The sequence below is a fragment of the Nipponia nippon genome, unplaced genomic scaffold, assembly GCF_047370975.1.
Source record: "Nipponia nippon isolate SJK-2023a ecotype South Korea unplaced genomic scaffold, ASM4737097v1 scaffold_5, whole genome shotgun sequence".
Classification (NCBI taxonomy): domain Eukaryota; kingdom Metazoa; phylum Chordata; class Aves; order Pelecaniformes; family Threskiornithidae; genus Nipponia; species Nipponia nippon.
Genome location: NW_028262369.1, coordinates 27,444,002 through 27,467,280, shown reverse-complemented (window position 1 = coordinate 27,467,280; position 23,279 = coordinate 27,444,002). Strand labels below are relative to the sequence as shown.

The window sequence follows — 23,279 nt, the reverse complement described above, 5'->3', positions numbered from 1 at the left end:
CTTCACTGCAACACCAGATAAGTAGATTGTATTCAAATTTGATTTTGAGACATGCTGGGAAGTCTTTCCCAGGACACTTGAAAAGCCAAGCAGACATTCATTGTGCACTGGTCCAGGACTTCCAGTTGCTTGCTTCTGCCCATCCTCTTGCAGGCTGGTTGCAGTGGAAGTCCTGATGTGGAGCTAGTAACCACAGGAGATCGATAAGCATCATATGAGGTACATGCCTACCTTTTGTGTACCTTTCGGTTAATATCAAAGCGCTCAATCTTTTTCTCATTGCAGTTAAGGAGAATCTGTAAGGCATATAAATTAAAGGAATGCCCATCATTTCAGCTTTGATATATTAACTTATACTGCCAGTTATTTAGGCAATTCTTTTGTGTTTTATGAGTTTAACAAATATGACTACAATTTTCATTTACAGTAATGTTTTTTTCTTATTTTTGTGTTTTAAACAAATTCATTGCTTGGATTTAATGACTTTCCTGTAATGACTGAAGCCCTGAATTGCACAAATGAGAAGCAGAAAATGAAAATATTGGTAAACAAAATGGATAAAACATGCACAGACAGAGAAAGGCCAAAAAATGTAGTGTGTTTTTTTTTTTTTTCTGTTTCTTTTTTTTTTTTTAACTACTGAAGACAAGCCTTGAGAAGAACAACCAGCATTGTTCTGGATGATATGCAGGGAATGGATAAAATAGAAGGTCCCTCTGCTCTGTAGACAAACTGGTTTCTCAGATGTGAAAAATATATCACATATTAGTAGTTAATATTCTCAGAATGTTAGAATAATCCTCAGAATGGCTTGTTTCTAGAAGCTTTTGTTAGCTAATGTTGTCTGGGCCAAATCTGTACACATGCAGTCAAAAGATGTGGCAGAATATTCTGGTATTTCATGCCTTCTTATGTTTTTTTTTCTAAAAAAGAGCACTTATTAATAAATGCTAAGAATCAATATAGGTCAAATAATACTTAGCACTTACTGCAAATTGCTTTACAACACTTTTAGTTCCTGTAACAATTCTGGGAGGAAAGAGACCAAAGGCTTTAACAGCTCTGACGAATCTAGCTGTAGTGGCTTGAGACATAGCTATTCTCAGCTCTCTGCTCTTGCTTTCTGGTTAAGATAACCCTCCCCAAAGCAGGTCATGTTGACCACGTGCCTGTGGTGTCGGTAACTACTGTATCACAGTGACGCTTCCATTGTTTCTGCTAAATATATGAATCTCACTTAAAGAATTGGGGGGATAGTGTCTTCAGCTCTTGCAATTGATTGTTTCTAGGGAAAGTCATGGGACTAAATATTTTTGAACACAAGCTTTAGCACAACAATTTCTTTTTAAGCTTTATTAGCATCATGACAAATCATTGTAGTAGCAATGAATGTATCTGTTTCAGTTGGGAATGAAAATTGCATTTAAAAATAGTTGAGTGGCACCTGGGAAGTCTGTCTCGGTTTTTAATTCCAGGATAGTAATTGCAAAATTAATGGAAGATATGAACCTCAGGGGAGTGGTAGAAAGTAACACACTTACAATAAATTTTGAATTAAAATTAAGAACCTGAAGACTGTGTGTGAACACATTCATAAATTTTACCTTATGTATTTTCTATTGTTAGGTGAAACAGTCATCCTTGATAGGAAAACCAGAAAATTTGTATGCCATCTTTTTACTCACAACCAAAACTATGTTTTTCCACTAGAATATAAAAAAATCACCAAACTCCCTAGCAACTAATGCTTTAACAACTCCCAGTGAACCTGAAAACCCTAGTAACATAAAAACTTGCTTTGACACTGCTGTGTTATTTTTTTATAGCATGATATACTGAGATAATGACTTGGTGATTGTTAATAACAAGACTGAATTCTCAGTTGTGCTGGATTGTGTTCTTCCTCTGCATTACTGCTGTTAGAATGCTGATGCAGCCTAAGAGAGGAGGTACAGATGTTCTGTCGTTGGTTCTATTTTCTCTTTTAATATTTAGATCGCTGCACTTGGGAGCTTTCCCAAATGCACAATGTGTTATTTGATAAAGGGTCCTAAATTAGGTATTAATTTATGTTGGTCCTTCATTTATGGTTGAAGACATTGATTTTTTTCATGTTCAATACTGAACTTCTGACTGGAAGTTTCTCACACAGAACTGAAATTATGTCAAATGTCTCTAAAATGTGCTGTGATGTTATTAATATTCCCTAGAATGCTTGTAAATTGGGTGAAGGTGTAAATGCAGAAATCAGATTTTTCAAGTACATTTGCTTTTTTTTTTTTAAAGGTTTTCACGTATGTGGAAGGGTTGTTTATATTTTTGCATGAAAATGCTAGTGTATACACAGTTATATTTTGTTTCTGAAATGTTTAAGTTGACATAATTAGGAAACATTAAAACTGGTTGAAATGAGACAGGGTGAGCTCTTCTTTCTTCACATTCGATTTTCAGCTCTCGTGGCTTATTTTATATGTGCTTATTTTAAACACTTGCCACTAAAAGACTGCAAAGGTAACAGGCTGCAAAGTGGTCGTAATTTGGTGTTATCTTTAACTTGGTTGAAATTTAGTTATGCTTACAAATATTTATATATGAGAATCCTATGTAGTTTCTTGTCTATATTACAGAAATACTGCTGTTGAAGTGATGATGGAATAATTTTTTGGAATAAGAAAGCATTACAGATCATAACACATAGTGAATTATAGATATAATATCCAAATATAATTAAAATTTGAAATTATCTCTTGATATCTGAACTCATTTGTTAGGTAGCTGCTGCTGTTTCTGGATTTCCTGAGGGTGACATTACCTATCTGCATGAAATGGGTATTCATCAGTATCTTCACATGTCACCTGAATAATAACCCTGAGGAAATACTGTTTTTTTTAAACAAAGAAAATATTATTCTTTAAAACAAATAAGAAATCATTAGGGCACCCCGATTTGTCAGTTCTGCAGGATTTTGAGATTGCAATTGCTATTGTAGGATCATATCTGCATGCAAGTGTTTGTTTTGATGCACAAGCCATGCTCATGTTTTATGGTTTTGCTTGTCTGGAGGAAGCTTCAACACTGTTTCCTGCCCAGGACTGGGGAATTGTTAGAGCTGGTTCAGGTGAGAAGCGCTAGCAACACAACTGCATCTCTGCAGCAGGTTGTCCCCCCTGGGATTTTGTACCGGGTCCCCCCTTAGCAGCCAGTGTGTGTACAATGCAGTTCCTAATTTCTCTCTAGTGTTGTGATGCTGTAGTGTTTGTAATCATGTAAATACAAGCTTTTTTTTTTTTTAATATGTAAATGGAGCAAGATTTTCTTGCAGTACCGATGTCAGTCGGCTTTTTAAAATGCCATTTTATATGTTGAACACTTAAAAAATTTTGATACATCCACTGAAGTCCCAACTGAGGAATAGCTTGTTATATATGAAGAGATTAAAAAGCTAGAGTTGCTAATATAGATGAATTGCCCTGCTGCAAATAAAAATGACTTGTTTGAATTAATCTTTGCCACAGCAATCTCTTATGTAGAGAAAACTTGTGCATTTATACATAGTTGATTCTAGAAAGTACTCATGCTTTTTCTAAGACTGAAATTAATTCCCAAATTGTTAATTCTGTGAGGGACTGTAAAGTGGTAGGAATTTATTAACCCATTGTCATTTATGCCAAACATATTTTAAAAACACCAGTGTGTAGTATCAGGACAACATGCATTTATGTGTTCCACAAAATACTGCTTCATCGGGATTAGTAGGAAAGGCACCCTGGGCAGGTATTAGTCACTGTGGCTTTAATGGGAAAATACTGATAATTTACCTCCTTATTTTGCATGTCTAGAGCTTTACAGATATTCTCGTCTGAATTCATCAGTTCATCACATATTTTTGAACAACACTTAAGTCGTTTTCCCTTTGGTTCCAGGTTTTTTGTGCGGCATGCTGTAGCCTGAAGTGCAAGTTGCTGTACATGGATCGAAAGGAAGCTAGAGTGTGTGTAATCTGCCATTCAGTACTAATGAATGGTAAGTGGAAAGAGAATCTGAGATGCAGGGCTTCACTGGCTTTATGTTGAGCAGTAGTGATGATATTTAAAAAAAAAAAAAAAAAAAAAAAAAAGAAAATACTTAATTTGTATGGGTAAGTATGCTAAAATAGCAAAGGCCCTTGAGAGATCAGCATGGAATCCCTGTGGAGCGTGGGGGTTCCTAAAGTAAATATGGTTAACAGAAGGCAAAAACTGGTAAGGTTGCGATGAGTTTGGAACCTTTCATTTGTGAGTGCTATACCAGGACTGCAGAAACTGTGATTTTTGGTGTTTTTTTGGTTTTTTTGTTTTTAATTTAGGAGCCTACTCTCTGTCCTTTGATGCCTGAGTGGATAACCTGTTACGTTTTTGTATGGGATGCCAAAGACAGGAGTCATGCAGTTGTGCCTCTTCTAGATTATGCACTATAAGAAACTGGGAAAGTAGTATTTATCCACAAATTAATCCAACTCTTCTTCCTCCTTAACTCCTTGGTGCTAGAGTAGGAGGTCTTGTGTAAAAACCTATCCACAAATGTGGACAAATGAGTTTGGATTATTGCTTTGGGCACATTATTGGACAGCCTGTCAAACCCAGGGTGGTGCTGTGGCTAAAAGCTTGACATGAACATGGGACATATGAGAGAGGTCACGAGGAGTTATGAAGTTAACAAGTAGAAGAAACAAGAAGTTATATTACCTCTGCTTGGTGTAAGGAAAGACTTTGTTTGGTTTTGACCAAAGAGCCACGGACTCTGTTTTGTATTTTGTCCTTTATAGTATTAACACTGTAGATATGTGGTATAAATATGGGCAAACACAGAGTATTCTTCCCACTGTATCTTGAGGCTTCTGAAAATGTCAAGAACTTCCTGAGCTGGCAGTTACCTTTGGGTGATTATACTGTCCAATTGACTTATTTCCATGACATTGAGACAGCTATTGCTGAAAGATTTGATGTTCAGTTTATATGTCTTGAGTTGAGAAGATAGAAAACTTGGATTAGGTTGAGAGAGGATCCATGTGAGTGCTTAAATCATGAGAAAACCTGTCTCATCAAGGTGAATAGGTGACTTGATCTCAGGGTATAAACATATATATGGATAACTGAAACTTGACGACAAGTTACTCAATTGTAGAGGAAGGTCTGACAGGCGCATTCTAACATGTAGTAGGTAGAATGAGAAATCAGACAAACTGAGGTTCTAAATGCAAACTCTTAACCATTTGGATAACTAAATATCCTGATAATTATTGAACAGTTATCATGGAATCTCCATTGCTGCAAATGTTTAGTTAAACTTTCGAGACTTTGATAAAAGATTGCTGCTGTAGTTTTAACAAAGGCTTAGTTAGGTAAATTCTCTTTTATGTCAGTGTTCAGACAAGGTAATTTTGATGGTATCTTTCCAGGTTACTATATAGTAGATTATTTGGGCTGTTGTTTTCAGAAAGATCTGTTAATTTCTTGAGCATCTAACTAAACTTACAAGCTCATAGCTTTATTTTTTCTCCAAAGAAGTTCAGCATTATGCAGGTTCGGTTGAAAGTAACCGAGTATTTAGTAGACAGTTTCTGTTATTAAACAGGAATAATTTTTTTCTGTTTCAAAAAGATTAAAGATTAATCAGTGTGCAGTGGTAGGTTTTAATTATTATTAATTCTTTACTGTAGGCCAAATGTGTAAGGTGACAGGAGATTGTAGGTTGTAATATCTAGAAATTAAAACTGAGTCCTGATGACGACGTTGAAGGGGTGCTAAAATGTTACATTTTGAGATGGAGAAATTAGCACATTTCAAGGTGTACAAGAACAAGGAATTAAACATACACCTGGCAAAAGACAGCTGGCTCCTTTTGGTGGTGAGTAGGATTTGTTTTCATCTGGGGGAAGGGAGGAATCTGAAAATATTTCAGTTGAAACCAGAAGTGTTCTTGTAAAAAGGCATAATAAAATTGATCATATTATAATGATTTCCTTTTAAAAACCTTTCTGTCCTGTTGCCAGGATGGATACACGTTAATGGCAGCGAACAGTGACACCACTGCTTGGTTTATTATAGGGAGAGTGCTGCCTGCATACTTAGGTGCACTTGCCCCAGGCTACCTCTCTGTTTCTATCCTTGCTGCAGTGCTTTGTGATGATGCTTTTGGTTACTGGGTAGTTAACCTGTAGCCTGATCCTATCTCATCCCTCCTGATCCTTGCAGTTTCTTTGTCGGTACAGGTTTTTGTTTTTTTTTTTCCACTCAGTGTAGCAGGTTAAGAATTAATCTTTGCACAGTCTTGGAACCGGGGGTAGGAATCGCACTTGAAAAGTAGTTATTTCATTTGGTTGCAGCAGGTTAAGCATTAATCTTTGCACAGTCTTGGAACCGGGGGTAGAAATCGCACTTGAAATGTAGTTATTTCATTTGGTTGCTTGGTATCTGGTTTGTGTTTTACTGGGGGGTGGGAGGAGGGTTGTATGTTTTCTGGCACTTTTCCGTGGCCAGGCTATGTGTTTAATAGGTTTCCAGTGCTATTTTTACTATATTTTAAATTGGTAGATATGCTGAGTTGGCACGTTGCTTGATTTAGAGAAGGCTTTAAAAATTTTCTTTTACCATGCTACGACTTTTCTAATAAAGGGATCCTAGAGATGTAACTTTTCTTTGTGCATTTTTAACACTTCCTTCTTTCAGGACCTATACTCTAAATGAACATGGAATTGCTGTTAAAAAAAATACTTGCATTTAATTAATCTCCTCAAATGGAAACCTCAGTACCTCTTCCATTGGCAGGCATTTCACTCTATTGGTTTTGCAGGTTGATGGGAGGAAGCAGGAGGGTTTATGTTCTGTTGTGTTCCCTTTGGGTTTTTTTGATCTTGTTATTTTCACCTTGGTTTTCTGACAATTCATAGCCAAAGGAACCCGAAGATGTACATGATTTATTCAGGCTTTATAGCTGCTCTGAGAGCTTAGGTGGCATGGTATTTCTTCCTGACTAGAGGAATGCATTTATTTGTAACATACTAATACGGTTGAAGGTGCAAGCACACATATGAATTTTCTGGTACCTTGCATAGCTACAAGCCTTCCTTATGGATGAAAAAGAAGTAGTACTGTGGAGATACAGTCTGTTTCACTAGCTAGAGGAGAGATTTCACTGTGATGGATGTTGTTGACAAGTTTTATGTGTTATTGTTTGGGCAATTGAATTAAGGCTCAAGTCATGCCTTCAGAATTAATAGCATAAGAGTTTTTTTATAGTTAAGAATACAAGTTGTTGATCTGTACCGATCTGCCATGGATATAAAGAAATGCAAGGTGCTTTTTCTCATATACAAAAGATAAATCTGCTCAAGTGTCCTGTAAGTTATAAAACATCTGTAATAGGAATGTCCATCCATCCATACAGTGTGATAAATATACATACATATAAAAGAATTGAGTGTTTTCAGTTAAATCTTTGAAGAGGAAACAAAATGAAGCATGAGGAACTAAGCATCATTCAGGTCAAAGCGTATTGTTATAATTTTCAGAAGATATTTCTATATGAACTGATATTTTTATTGCACAGGACCAGTGCTGTTTCTCCTCCCGCTGTGCATTATCTTGCTTAATTACAGTCTCCTAGGCTTTTAAATAAAGGTAGAGAGATGGTCTTTGGAAGGTGGCAGGGTCCATACCTACTGTAGCCGAGAACTTAACACAGTGTTTTGGACTGTTAGATACATTCCTCTGTGCTCATATTTCTTGTTCTTTGTTTGCTTTAGCTCAAGCCTGGGAGAACATGATGAGTGCCTCAAGCCAGAGTCCTAACCCTAACAATCCCGCTGAATACTGTTCTACTATCCCTCCTTTGCAGCAGGCTCAGGCCTCGGGCGCCCTGAGCTCTCCGCCTCCCACTGTCATGGTACCTGTGGGAGTTTTAAAGCATCCTGGAGCAGAGGGTAAGAGTAGTTCTTTTTTCTTTCAATTTACCTGTAGTAAGAATTTGGAAAGAATATCCGCACTCCATCCATTCCAAATACTCTAGCTAATGCCATTTGTGGTATTCCTGCCCTCAGTAGGGACATAAGGTTTTTAAGGACAAGTAAACTATTCTCAGCAGATGTGTTTATACATGATGCTGCCATAGGAAATGCACTAGATGATGTCTTAAGTCCCTTCCAGTCCACACTTCTCTATTTATTAATTTTTTTGGTTTTGCTCTTCTGTACTCAAATTTTCCAGTCAATGTTGCTGTGAGATCTTAAATCCTATTTTTTAATGTTCTTTCTAGTGGCTCAACCTAGAGAACAGAGGCGTGTTTGGTTTGCTGATGGGATATTACCCAATGGAGAAGTTGCTGATGCAGCAAAACTGACAGTGGCTGGGACAACTTCCACAGGAACCTTAGCAGTGTCGCATGATCCATCAAAGCCTGTGACCAACAACACTTTATCAGCAGAAGTAAGGAAGCGTTACGCTGTTCACAGCTCAAAATACCATGCTTGCTTTGGTTGTGAGTAGTATATTAGCTTCTATGGTGATTTCAGTAAGACTGATCTAGGAAATCTGTTGAGGCTTGTCTTAGTACGCTGTATAGCAAGTGTCCTCACTTATTTTAATGTTTGCAGAGTGCTGAAACAACCATATATTTTGAACTGAAGTGAAGTATTATGGGGCAGAACACTAAGCAATGTTTGAAGTCTGTGTGCTAGGGGGGGTTCCAAGTGTTTGGCAGTACAGCCTGCGTATGAAGGATATTTGTGTAATGCATGTTTTAAAAAAGATGAGTCACGGTCAGTAAGGAGTTTGAAACAATAAGATTGTCATAGCACAAAGCAGAAAAATACTTTGTTTGACACTTCTCGTAAAATGATGTATGCAGGAAAGTGCAGATATAATCTAACAATGCTAAATCCACCATACCCCATGTGAGTGGAATTGAGACTTTGCAAAAAGTTCAGATGGGCATAGGTACCTTTAGATTTTGTAAAGAAATGGGTATGTGTGGTGCTGGAGAAGGGAGATGCAGTCTCTGTCTAAGCAGGCTTTTTAGTAATAGTTCACATACAGGAGTCATCACATGATCATCTGTTATTAAAGAGCCAAATTACTTGGTGCTTCTGGTTCTCCAGCAGACACAGACTCCTTCACCTACATGTAGTAATCTCGTTAGCCAGCTCTTACATTATTATCATTATTACTTTTGTAATGTTGTCCTTTCTTGTTGTTTGCCTCTTGTAGACTGATAATGCTGCTGTATTCTCGGGAAATATAACTCAGGTTGGCAGTCCTGTTGGCAGTGCAATGAATCTAATTCCTGAAGATGGTCTTCCTCCAATTCTCATCTCCACGGGAGTAAAAGGAGGTGAGGGTATAATTTGGCAGCCAGCTTTTATGCTTACCAGCTGCAATTAACCTAATAGTTACTGTGTTTATTTTAAAAATAAGATGCTGACAATATGCTGAATATTTGAAGAAATTCACAGTAAGTACTCATGGCTAAATGTTGTGACACTCATTTGCACCACTGATCCTTATTAGCATCCAGGAAGAACCCCATCTTGCAATGATATTACTGTAGGAAGTAAAACACAAAGCAAAAAGAAAATTAACTTCAGTCCAGAAATATGTGCTAATTTCTTCACTAATCGGACTGTGGGGAATGTTTCACACAGAGATACATTTTAATTAGCCTTATGAATATTCATGCTTCCCTTCTCTGAAATTCTCTTGGAACATCCGCTCTGTCTGAGGCATCCCCGAGCACTGCATTTCAACAGCACTATTGCACATCTTGGCCCACTGTGAAGCTTTTAGTAATTGTGATGTCCCCTTCCAGAGTATCCAAATGGAGGAGGATTCAGAAAATTAAAAACTAATTTTTAAAAGATTAAAAAAATGTATGTATTTGTTTATCTGACAATTGCTTTCCACAGTCTGATTCATGACATCCTTTACTACATTCCTGGGATTAACTTATTTTTTCATCTTTGATTTCTTTATTCCTATTAAATATTTTGCTGATACAGTGCATTTCTAATGTTAAGCTGGAAGTAACCTTTTATTGCAGGATAGTCTCAAAACCAAAATGTGAGCAGCATTTAATTTCAAAACAAATCCGTTCCATCCTGTGTTAGCTGTTCATATGGGTGCCTGATTATTCAGTCTCCTCCACAAAAAAAGAGTGAAACTACAGTATACTTTTCAGCTTTTACATAGATAACCTCACATAAATCATATTTTGTATGCTAAGTTGATGTTGTTTCATATGCTGTCACATACTGGATTTTCTTTGCATTTTACTTCTGATATTCTAATTCTATTTAAAAAGATTCCAAAAACATTTTTCACATTAGAAAGCAAAATTACCTTTCTTTCTAGATAATTTTAGCTGGAAAGGTAATACATTTCTTTCAAAATCTGTTTTCATCAGTGTAACTATTTTTTGTTAAAGCTTAAATGCAGAGTAGATTATAATCACATGGATGAAAATTTCTAATTTGCTAGTCATCTGGGTCTAATCATAGAGGGACACTACAGACGTCTTTGAAGTTTCATGTTGGGATTCATTTTACACTGGATTTAGACCTTCTATGATTTATGAGAAATGTTGGTTTATATAGTGTGCCCCTCTTTGTTATCCTCCTAGTAGCTAATGCACATAAAGTATAAGCTTTGTGACATAGGGATAGAGCATGTGTTGGTGTTCATAGTCCAGGACTGATGCTCTTGTGCTTTACTGTGATATGAATAACAATCGTTAACTTCTTTGTCATTTGGGATTTCAGTTGACACCATGACACATTTCTCAATTTGATTTCCATTTTCTCCTCCAGTTGATACTGAAAAAAAGTTGATTTATGAAACAAGCTGCACTTTTCTAATGGATGTACAGGGGTTATGCACGTAAATGCTATTGAAGTTTGAAAATACCAGCCTAGGAAACGATCAATCAAGCCAGCAATACTTAAATAAGTTTTTTTTTAAGGTCAAAAAAGCAAAAAGCATCAGAATCGGGGTTATCTGACTATAATGTAGAGTACTGTACCAGTAAGTTAAGGACTTCACTGTGTATTTACTTGTTTCTTTCATAGACTATGCTGTAGAAGAGAGACCTTCTCAGATCTCTGTCATGCAGCAGCTGGAGGATGGTGGCCCTGACCCTCTTGTATTTGTTTTAAATGCTAATTTGCTGTCCATGGTAAAAATAGTAAATTGTAAGTTTTTGTTATTAAATAAGGCTTGGGGTATGAGAGGGGAAATGTTATATATATTATTAGTAGGAACAGCAGCATTTTTATTTGGTGAGATAGTCTCTGAAAACGTGCATGGATTGAAAACTTTGTCCTTAGCCATATTAAGTTAAATTACAAAAAGCTCTTTTCCAATGATTTAGACATCAATACAGATAATCTTGTGTAGAAAATATAAACTAGACTGATAGAGCCTCCAGTCTCAGGTTTGGAGATCAGTGTCTCCTGTCCAACTTGGTAGGGCAAGGTATTTTATCACTTTTTCTTCCTTTGGTTGCTTAATTCATTTCCCTGTCATCCTGTTCTGGAAAAAGCAGATAGGATCCCATAGCAATACGCAGGTTCCGTTCCACTGTGCACCTCTTCTATCCTTTTCTGTACTGTGCATCTGTGCATGTGTGTGTGTACGTGTGCTGAGGGAGGGAGGAATGAATGGGGAGGCATACAGATGGCTTCTCGTGTTAGTACCTGAGTTGATCTCTGCTGGATAAGAAAACATCATTTGAGAAACTCAGAAGGACAGTTTTGCAGTAAAATGTTTTGGTTTTGTGAAAAGTTCATACAATAAACTAAGAAGTTGTTTATAAATCTTTCAGCATCTGGTTGGATAACAGTACACTTTTTTACGTATATATAAAAATGTCATTAGTATGCATATATATACACATATTAGACGAAAGATTTTGTTTCAATGACTTAGTATTCGCAACAGATGAATTGTGAAACTTAGAGCATGTGTCATCATTAACATTCATGTGAAGCAAAACAACCCAGTGACGTCTCATGAAATGAGACCTGACATCCTGCTATCCATCTTAGGAGAAAGATACCACTGTCTGAAACTGGTTTAGCTGTCAGGATCATGATATGCACAGCCAACAGCCTGGCCTTTTCCCAGGTTCCCTCATTCCCATTTAAATCCTGTCCTTTAATTTGGATACAGAAACTGCTGAAAGTCTGCTCTGTGGTGTTAATCCCAAGATCTGACTGGGAGCAGTGATGCTCTGGCTCTTCCTTTGCTGTAAACTGGGAATTATTGAGCTGCTTTTGTTTTGGATGTGCTTGCTTGCAAGGTAACAGATTTAGAACCTAATTTGTCTGTGTGACAGATATCACAACCAAACATGCTGTAAAACTGATTTTTGAAAGAGCTATCTTCCTGTAGTGAAATTTAGGCATATTTTATGAAATTCTGATCTTCTGTTCTGATACATGTTTTCCTCTCTGCAGATGTGAACAGGAAGTGCTGGTGTTTCACCACAAAAGGCATGCATGCAGTGGGGCAGTCAGAGATAGTCATTCTCTTGCAGTGTTTGCCTGATGAGAAATGTTTGCCTAAGGATATCTTTAACCATTTTGTGCAACTTTACCGGGATGCCTTAGCAGGTAGGAATGCTCTCTGTTAAAAATGGTTTGGATAGATAATTGTACTGGGTCAGATACTCACATTTTTGTCATTTAGCAAATGGCTATTTTTGTATAAAAAGAGAGTAAGGATCAAAGCTGTTAGGGGGCTGAGTTGTTATTGGTTATTAGTATCCAGTGTTATATTCATCTCGCCAAATAAAAGTATTGATGAGGTGCTGGTAACCTGGGGAGCTGCTCCAAAGGTCTTCCAGCCTTCCTGTGGGTGCCAGCAGAACAAAGAAGTTTGGGCTATAAAGGCCATGCATAGACTATTACAGCAATGGAGCAGGAGGACTCTGCCTGTGACAACTTTGTGTTCAGCAGGCATTGCTGACTGTCTGCTCTGGCTGCTTCTGCTAGGTGCTGGGGTCAGAATTTGAGTATGGCCAACATATCTGAAATTAGTACTGTACTTCATGTAGCAGCAAGTGTAGTAGGATACTCAGCAGGGCTCATGGGTACACTAATGACATTGCTTCTAATAGTTTATATTTTCAGCTTGAAGTCAGGGTAGTTTTTTTAAAGATCCAGAAAGAAAATTTTGAGAATCCTTGTGGATAGTATGTTAAATATCCCCAAACCAGGTAGTTCAGAAATTTGATTCCCACAGCATGTGTGTCTATTGCTACATTATGGAGATACTATTTATATTATAAAGTAATACAAATATATATGTATATGTGTGCCTGGAATGAATTGTAGGGCATTGAAGAAATTATCCCTGAATTTTGAATTTTAGTATCTAAATTGCAAGACTGCATTATGTAAACTTTTACACATTTTACATTTGCTAAGTAAATGGGCTTCCACTTTTAGTTATTGTTGGACCTTAGAATTCAAAAATTATTGCATAAGAAAAAATGCAAGTATTTGGTTCCACTGATTAGAAAATAAAGCTAGTTTTCCAGAGGTGAAATTGGATCACATTAAGGTTCTATACCGAAAATACGTTTACGAAGGGTTCTGCATATCATTTGCAATGCCTTTGGAGTGACTGAATCCAACACTTTAATAAAATAATGAAAAAGATCTTGTTTCCTAAAATGTCTTAATACAACAAAGGTCAGCTTGTCTAGAGAGGTTGCCAGGTTTAGAATGTACTATTATCACATGTCATAATGGATCTCATGTACGCTGGAAACAAATGCCTTCCCAAGCCTCACTTCATTTGCAATGCTTTATCTTCTAATTATGATGTTATTCAGAGAGAGATAGATATGAAAAATTGCGTGTGTGTGTGCGTATATATATATGTATATTGCATATATAAATCCAGCTTGGTGTGTATATTGCAATGAAGTTCTGTATAATTACACTACAGAAATACATAATTTATAACTCCTACATAATGTATTTGGAATTCTTTTTTTTAGTGCTCTGGTGGTAGTAATTTGATATCCTACAGTTGCACTGGTGCAAAGAGCTGCTTACTATTGTATGATTCTTAATCAGAAACCAAATTTCACTGCTTAATAATTCCACTGTGTAATGTTCTTTTGGTAGGATTTGCTCTGTGTTGTATTTCAGACACGTAGTAGAAGTAGATAGACATCTTGAGTTGCTGCACAATACCAAACCATGCTGAAGTTTTTGTAGAACATAGTACCTTTATAAATTCCCATAGCATTTTGTAATGCACTCTCTCAATATCCATCCTTTTTTCTTTCCAAGTCATGCGTGTTTGAGAGGGAGAAGTATATATTAGCATATTTGCAACTCTGGCTGTCTTAAACGTTATTCAGCCAGAGAGACGGGACATGATGGTCTGGGGGTTGTAATCCCTTGGAAGTGGTTTGCAGTTTGCATGCTGTTGTAGACGGAGCCACGCTTCCCAAGTTGTTCATTTCAGAGGTACTGCACCTCTCCTGGCGTTTAGATGAGAGACATCTAGAGTAAACGAGAATTCCCATTAGAAGTTAGAGACTATTTAAAACCCTGCTTCACAGTTTCCTTTTTTGTTATATAATATATTGGTTTAAATTTATTTTGCCATCAGGAAACGGAAATAAATTCTGTGGATTTTTTTATTTATATCCTTTAGTAAATGTTTTCTTAAAACCAGTCATAAAATAAAAAGACATATAGTATGTTTTATTGAAATGGAAACAAGAATTACTTTTGGTGGTGTTGATTTTGTTTTGGAGTGATTTTGGGTTTCTTGTTGTTTTTGTTTTCAGCTGAAAAATACAGCATTCCCTTTTTGTTTATTTAATTAAAGCCCGTATCTATAGCAATTTTTATTTTCATGAGTCACATTCTTGCTCAAGTTTGAATTCTGCGTTCAAGCCTAGAAGCACAAACTTACATGTACTCATGCCTATTCCCAGATGCTTCTGCGTTCCTCAGGGGTAACTTGTTTCTTGAGGCTGAGTCCTGTCCTCTGTGCTAGGTATTGCTCTCAGCCGTTGGCAGAGTATGTGCGAGCAGCGCCAGCAGGGCCCAGGCCTCAGGACCTGAAGGCAGGAGCACTTAATCTGTACGCTCAACGCTTTGCAGTTTGTCCTTCAGATTCCTCTCCTGTTTCAGCATGGATGTCAGTCTGGTGCAGCACTGCCCTGAACCTTCATTAGTTTTCTTATGGGAAGTCCTCAACCTCAAGCTATGGTCTGGTGTTAGGACTTTATAACTGTAAAACAATGGAGAGATTTTGAAGGAAAAATGGCACTTTTCACTACAGGTTGTATGCATGTGAGTTATAATAAATTGTAAAGTTGTTAATTAAGGCAACTATTAATTGCTGTTCAGTTTCCATCAGTTTATTTTTCCTCTGGCCCCTCTGTCATCAAGCTCCCTGCTGTGTTGCTTTTCTTGTTTTGAAATTGAAAGCTAATGATTTCTGTTGTGGTTGTAGTAGTTGTACTGTTGTAGTAGTAATCCCATGATTATCCTTGTCTGTTGGCTATAAGCCTGGCAGGAGGTCTAGTGAATGGAAAAATGAGAACTTCTGTCTGTCTGAATGGGTACTTTGAAGCAGTTGGATGTGTTAATACAGAGCTGCCAGATATGCACTAGTACATCAACTCTTTGGTGGAATACAATAAATGCCACTGTTACTTTTGTAGTGAAAATGCAAATCTGGCAACTGCTTGAAATCGCTTTGTGATTGCCCTGGTTTGGGGGATATTCTGGGTGAGGGTGGATCTATCCCAGTCACAGTTTTGTGTATTTTTAACCCGCCTGGTTTTAATTAAATAAGGTGGTAGCTAATACAGAGTAGATCTATAAAGAAGCCCATGTAGATGTTCTGAACAGAGAACAGGTTAACTGTGAGTGAATAATACATCCCTACAAGGGTAAGGTGGAAAGATGGATACAAAATCAAACATCATATAAGGTGTGAGAGTGATTGGTTGGAAGGCTGCCACAGACTAGCCTGAGGAAGTTTTGGATGCTGGTAACTGCTACTCACAGTGATAGTAAGTGAAGCATTGTGTCCCTTGCCAATATGAATAAGTTCTTTCCAAATTACTTGCTGATATGTTGCAATAAAAAGATGCTGAGTATGGTCAGAACTTTGAATGTTGAATTTCATATGTTTTTTCTCATCATTGGCATCTGCTACAGATGAGTTGTGCCATCAAGTTACATTCACGGTCTTGTCTCTTCTGTGTCTCTTTGTGGCTCTTGGTGTGGTAGTGACTGGGTTTGTATTGCTTTTCCAAAGAGTATGTGCTCATTTGCTCTTGAAGAAAATCCATCTGGCAAGGTTATTCCCCGGTGAATATTGCTGTGCATCTCTTCCTACAGAACTGGGATGCTTAGGTTTTCAGGATGGTGTTTGGTACTTGGCAGTTCTTGGTTGTTACTGAGGACAGCGGAATGAGGCCGGACAGATGCAGCTAACTTCCACAAGCCCCATACGTATGCCTTCCCTGAGACTGGATGCTAGTACCAGCTTTTTGACTTGGGATTAACCAAAAGATATGAAGCATACAGTAGAAATTTAACGTCACTGTTTTTGGTAAAAGCACCTAACTGGCTTCACTACATATTGAGTGCAATAAACAAATGCAGGAATCTTTTTTTCTTTACCTTTCCTGGTATAAACTATTTTATTTGAGTCCAGAAGGGATTGCCAAACTCATATGTGAAGTACATTGTTCATCAGAGGAAGATACCTAAGTGAAGAATTCAAAACAGCATGGATCGTGACCAAAAAGAAAGTCACATCAGTGGATAAAAGCATGGTTTTTTAAAGGACTTTGTAGAACCGCTTAGGATTTAAAGTCAAGGGTAACCCAGCATAATTGAGAAGAGAATAAGTACTGACCTCCTGCAGAGCTGCTTTAGATGCATCATGCACGCTTAAGGCACTTGCTAAATAATGTCAGTTGTCTGATGTCAGGTGCTGGAACTTAATATAAGGAAAGGCACCTTTCTGTTCACTCTGAGATTACCTCTTTAGAAAGGAAGTTCTGATATTTTGTAAATTAAATTACATGCTTTTGAGAAGGATAGCTTTTTTGGAAGGTTTTTCTGACAGCTACACTTTCTCTACAAGCTTCTGAAACACAGTGCTATGCTTTACATGTGTAATGGTGCAGTGGTTTGGGTTTGACCATGTCAGGCTGGTAATACCAGCTTATCAGTGGGGCCTTAACTTGGAACCACCTTCAAAGACGTGGTAGGAAAGGCTGATAACCCCTGGTCAGTGCAGAAATGTTTGTGGGACAAGCCCAAAGCCCAAAGAGGCTTTTTGACTTGGGTTTGCTGGTTGAAAAGGGCACTAGAGAGGTGTGTTGGAAAACACTTGCTTGATTCTTCCCATGCTCACCACATAGCAGGCTCTTGCACGCTCTTATAAATAATAAATTGCAGCACAACTACCTAATCCCAATAGTTTGTCCTCTTAATAGTGGTAACCTATTGGAGCTTGCACTCTGCGAGCTGCTTGTGTCAAAAGGAGTAATTTATAACGCTGTGGCTTATGGTAGCAACGTGCTGAAGAGCTGAGTTGCAGATTCCACTCTGAGGGTTTTTTTCATGTTTCTGTTGGCTGAAAAAATTCTTGTTAAGGCATCCCAAGCGTGTGAGTCTCCATCTCCTGAAACGGAAAAAATAAGTAGTCGTCCCCTTCCGCTGCAGCACTTGGCATCAGTCGCAAGTGGAAATGTCTGATTGCTTTGTCATCCCAGTGGGCAGTACCACACATCTCAGAACTATACAGTATTGTACAGCTTCACTTTGCCTAGCCTCTTTCACACAGAAAATACTTCAGAAAATGGTGCAGAACTCAATTCAGTTTAGCAGTTCGTGCACTTCATATATTTTAAGGTTACAAAGTATTATTATGGTCATGTTGTTGGAACTGAGAATCTCACCAAGTAATTTTACTATCATCAGGCCTGTAGCTTCTATTTGGGTAAGAACAGATGGGAAGGGAAAAAGGAAGTATAAATGAAGAAGAGGAGATAAGTGAGGGTAGGTGGGAACTGCAAAAGCAAACGGGTGGAGTTGAGATAGAAAGGTGCCAGCAGCTATTTTAGGTAAGTGAAAATCTTTTTCACGAGCACCAATTGATACATTGGTTTGCACTCACTAGCAGGATGCCTGAGTTGGTGCATTAGCAGTGTATTCACTGAGCAAGCAATAGTGTCACAGCACAGGCTGACAGAGAAGTGCATTTGCACATGGGCAGGATCAATGATTTTCAGCAGCTGACAACATTTGATGTGGCTCTATTAATCATGTCAGTCCTTCAGTTTGACCAGTAGCTACTTTTCATCAAGTATGCTCAGCTGAGCATTACAGAAATTGTAGCCACTGTAAGAGTTCTGGAATTGGATCTGGGTTGGTGGTGTCAGCTCTGGCTTGTGTGTATCCGTAAAATTACAAATCAGCTTCACAGGATAGCGGCAAGCTACAAACGAGCTGCACCCTGCCCTGGGGTGCTTGGGCTGTTGAAGCCTGTCGCCTTTTAGCAGAGAACTTGAGAGCTTAGTTTGTGCGGCACCTTGTGGGTACAGCAAAAAAAAAAAAAAATTTCTACTGAGGTGCCCACAAATTTGAATAGCAAGGAAACCCTTGAACTTATTTCTTAGTTGGAGTATAAACAGAGCCTTTTGTTTACAGACCTGCCAGTAGCTATATTTAAAGCTGGAGGTTCCCAAGGTCATGTGAAGGAAGCAATACTTGGTGGTGATTGTGCCAAGGTGGTCTGGAGGGATACAAAGTAGCATGGCCACATCTCCGGAGGGAGGGCAGGAATAGCTGTATTATTCTCACGCTGGCACTGGCTTCATGGAGAGTTACTATGACTTGGGACTTCCATAGGTGTTCAGTATAAAGGACAGACTTGAAAGGACTCATTGGTTAACCTTTCCTTTGCTGGCCAAAACTGTACCTACTGTATTTATTTTTCTTGTGTTTGTAAATGCTTGTGTATGATTTTTAGGCTGTTTTGCAGCATAAAAATAGAGAAGGCTTAACTTGAAGATCATACTTGTATTACTAAGGATGTCAAAGTTGCACATCTGTGACTCATGTTTTTACTTATTTAAAACTTAGTGTTTGTGTGTTTGTGTCTCCTGGTGTGGAAGGGAGAAACCCTCCAGTTGCTGTGCAGTTGATGTGCATGTTGGAGACATGCACATCACTGCCTTGAATTCAAATACAAACACTCCATTATGAGGGTAGTAGAGAAAGAGCAGAAACTGCTACTTAGCAGTCTCTCTGTCTGCAGGTGGGAAAGGCTGGGATTACTGCAGAAGCCCAGGAGGCCTGTGTGAGTGGCTCAAACCCATGCGATTCCTCATGAGTGGTGTGTTCAGCCACACCGTGCTCTCTGAAATTACTTGTGATTTTCTTTGAGAGCAAATCAGTGCTATTAATATTCACATATTCCTATGGAGAATTGTGATCAGCTGTTCTGTACATTATTTGCATGCTGTTGTTGTCATTTGATAAAAGGGATCACACCATGGTTCTTTGCTTCAATATTAAATGCTGCATTGGATGCTATAACAATCTAATCAACATTCAGATTCATTCAGCCATTCCACTGTAAACATTTTTGCAAATTAAGAGCATCAAAGAATAAAAATGTGAGTAAAAATTAGTGATTTTTCTCCCCTGTGTCTCTCTCAGTTGCATTTTATGTTAAGTACACTAATTAAATAAACACTGTTTTGTGTAATTCTTAAAAAGACCCAGATCTTCAGTATGTGTCTGGGCAGGCACCCCAGTGGTTTGCCTAAATGGAAGGACAATCAGTCGGCATTAATCGTTTGACCAGGTGCACATCTCTCCTTTAATCACAGCTGGGTCTAAAAGTTTAGTTCAGTCAACACCAGCTTCTGCAGTGGAAACCCCTTGAATATCTGGAAGACACTGAAAACAGGCTTTCTTTGGGTGCTTTTGTAGTGCTAGGGGAAGGTTGCAGGTACCACTTCCTTAGCGGCAATACTGGCCTGAGCTATCCTTCCTCTTCCCTGGCTATCCCTGGGACGCATCATCCCCTCCATTACACTGCCTCTACTACCTGAAACAGGCAGATCACAGAAATGATTGAGGCTAGTCTCCCTCCCTGCTTCCCCAGGAGAGGTGGTAGGTCTGTGGTTGTATGTGCTGTCCTGGTAACACTTGCAGGCATGGATTAGTCAGTCAGGTACAGAAATGAAGGTATGTGTGCGTGTTCCTATAAAACTGACTTCCTACCAGTGATAGTCACTGAGTACACGTGTCACCAAAGGTGGATCAACCAGAGATACCATGGCTTTGGTGGCTCTAGTCTACAGCAGTTATTCCATAATAGATTATGCACGTTTGCACAGGAGGTAACCTGAGCCCCTGTGTGCAGCAAATCATTGGGTTTTGTGTGATTAATAGACATTAGTGCTTCAGGAAGCAAAGAGAGTTTAGTATGGATTTTTTTTTCCCTTCTGAAAAACTCTTTAAATTCTTGATATAGCTCTCAATCTAGTGAAGTAATGAGCATTTTTGTTCATAGGTAACGTTGTTGGCAACCTGGGACACTCCTTTTTCAGCCAGAGCTTCCTTGGAAGCAAAGAACATGGAGGGTTCTTGTACGTTGCAGCTACGTATCAGTCCCTGCAAGACCTGGTGCTCCCAACCCCACCGTACTTGTTTGGCATCCTCATTCAGAAATGGGAGACTCCCTGGGCTAAAGTGTTCCCCATCCGGCTGATGTTGAGACTTGGAGCTGAATACAGACGTAAGTAACATGCATTCTTTTAGCTGCAATTATTTCTGCAGGAGAATGTATTCCGGTTTAGGGAGCACACACACACAGCCCTAAACTGTTACCGGTCAAAGCCACACGAGCTTGAACAGGCAAGTAAAAATTATGTTTTATACCCACGTTGCATCCAACTAACAGCACAGCAGTACTGAGGTTGTGGTACGACCTACAGCCCTTTTACAACTGTACTAGTTGATCAGGGAGATTTTTGCAGAGACAAATCTAGTTCTGAGCAGCTGTTTGTAGTTCACTTGGTGACCTAAAATAGAGTTATGTGCAGAACAATTCTGATTTAGCTGGTGTAGTTAGTACAAGGGAGAGCCTTTGAGATGTTAAGCTCTTTCCATGCTGAAATGAAAGAGCATTTGCTTTTAGGTTTTTAAAACCACACTCATTTTCCAGAGAATAACAGTATGTGTGCAGGGGCAACTGACGTGGCAATTTGTTGCAAAAATTCTGTTGCAATTAGTAACAAATAAGCTGGAGAGAGTGTTTCAGCTGAACAAAATCTTAGCAGTTAGCATGAAATTAGCATAAGTTAGGATAAAATCTTTTTCAAAACACATTTGCCATTGCTGGAGCAAAGAGATTATTGGAAGCCTGTCCACCATGATGGGCCAAGAATTTGCTCGGTTGCTGTTTTAATTGACAAATTGGTAAATATGAATTACTATGAAAATGGTCTATTGTTAATTTTTTTTTCAAAACTTTTTCAAAAGTTTTTAACAATATAAATTTTAGAATATGCTTTATATGGATTTGTATATTTAACTTGTGATGTTTAGGCAACATTGGGCATTTTTCATAAAATACCTATGTTACTGGAGAGGAAAAATAAAATCTTCAAAATTTGCTTTCTGAGGATGAGGACTGCAGGTTAAACTTGTCCAAAGAAACACTAGTGTTAAAGGTGTGTAAGTTTTGTGTATATCCATGAGGTTTTTAAGTAGTGTATTTATTCCCATCAACATTTAGAAAAACAAACAAAGATGCTCATATTTTGGATGTGACATCTGTTTTTAAGCACAGAAACAAATGTTTTGATATTCACAGACAGAAGTACCTGGTCTGAGTACGCTGGGAAGCTGGGGTCTGAATCACTTCTATAGCTCTGGTTTGGATTTAGGCACATTCACTTGTGCTGTGTGTGGCTGCAGATTATTTCCTCAATCCCATCTCGGAAGGGGCTGCATTTGTGTCCCAGGTTTCCTTGGATACATCCTCTTTTCTGGTGGAATTGTCAGATTTTGGCCATTTGTCCAGTGCTGCTGAATGCACAGCAGATCACATGCAGGAGTCACTCTGGGTTGCTAGATGTCCAGAAGACATCTGCTGAGCATCTGCGGATCAACCGTACAGCTGAAGCACAGGGAATTCAGTGCGTCTGGGACGTCGCTGAGCTGCTGTATGCAGCCAGGGTGGCAGACATGGGAAATTGAACACTTTTTGGTGCCTCAGGACACCGTTCACGAGTTGGTCAGCTGTATGGTGCGTGCGTAGGAGCTGTGATGCTTTCCAGATATTGCATCAGTGTGCAGAAGCTGGAGCTTATTTCTACCAGGAAATCCTGATGATGTTATTCAAACCTGCTTAGCATTTTGCAGCCCCTTCTGGCTACGCTGGGAACCGTGAAGATGTGTGGCATTTTGGGAAATCGGGCTGAGTGCCTGAGGATAGTTTAGGAACCTTCCTTCAAACATGCGTTTAGAAAACCTTGGCATTACATATTACTGCATGAGTCATGTTTCAAGCACTGCTATGGCTTCTGCTGCAACATAATGTAATGTAGCCAGATCCATACCCTACACTTTGAATTGCATCATGGATTTTTTACAAGTATGGCTAAGTCAGCCAAGGAATGCAGATATTTTGCGTTGCTGACATACCGTAAATGTCCTTTTAATTGTTTTTGACATACTCCTGTAGAGAATTTGCCACATTCTTATAAAATCATGAAAACAGAAAATGAAATAATCTGTATTATCACTTGAATGTCACACATGCCAGCCACAGCAGCTAAAGGCTTATGATGCTATAGTGGAGAACAGCAGGATGGTCATAAAAAAGGAAGAAGACGTTTCCAAGAAGTAGCCTGAGAAAAGTATTTAGAAAAGTCATCTCTGCAATCAGTGTCCAGATTGCTAAGTTCAGTCTTGCAGTGTGGCACTTGTAAGCATTCCACATAATTCTTCTTATTGTTTCTAGCGTGGTGGGCAAGGAGCCATCATACACGTGTAAGGTGCATTGTAATGTTAAACCCTTCTTCCCTTTTGCTTTTTAAACTCTGGTCTTCTGTCCAGTCTCTTCTTTTGCTGCTGCTTACCATATTCAACTGAGGAGATTGTATTTGAATCTGTTTCTGCAGAATCTCAGTATGTAAATTTCAATCTGATCTTTTCTGTTTTATTTTATCCTAG

The 23,279-nt window shown here is 38.5% G+C and overlaps 1 protein-coding gene and 1 long non-coding RNA gene across 5 annotated transcripts in view; one reads left to right on the top strand and one right to left on the bottom strand.

Annotated features, from left to right (window-relative positions):
- Window positions 1-23,279, top strand: part of ZFYVE9 (zinc finger FYVE-type containing 9) — a 59,923-nt gene that overhangs the window by 26,227 nt on the left and 10,417 nt on the right. For 3 of the 4 annotated variants that reach the window (XM_087730746.1, XM_087730745.1, XM_087730748.1), the window contains 7 exons: window positions 3,925-4,024; window positions 7,785-7,961; window positions 8,294-8,463; window positions 9,244-9,367; window positions 11,097-11,219; window positions 12,486-12,641; window positions 20,611-20,835. In XM_087730746.1, the coding sequence (XP_087586872.1) occupies window positions 3,925-4,024; window positions 7,785-7,961; window positions 8,294-8,463; window positions 9,244-9,367; window positions 11,097-11,219; window positions 12,486-12,641; window positions 20,611-20,835 (1,075 nt within the window). The remainder of the gene's footprint in view (window positions 1-3,924; window positions 4,025-7,784; window positions 7,962-8,293; window positions 8,464-9,243; window positions 9,368-11,096; window positions 11,220-12,485; window positions 12,642-20,610; window positions 20,836-23,279) is intronic. The other variant, XM_087730747.1, reaches the window with a different exon arrangement.
- LOC148052097 (uncharacterized) lies at window positions 12,649-23,271 on the bottom strand. The gene is made up of 4 exons (XR_015698658.1): window positions 21,926-23,271; window positions 16,072-17,706; window positions 14,968-15,288; window positions 12,649-14,549 (listed from the first exon to the last, which is right to left on the bottom strand). It is a non-coding gene; the product is annotated as an uncharacterized LOC148052097 (long non-coding RNA).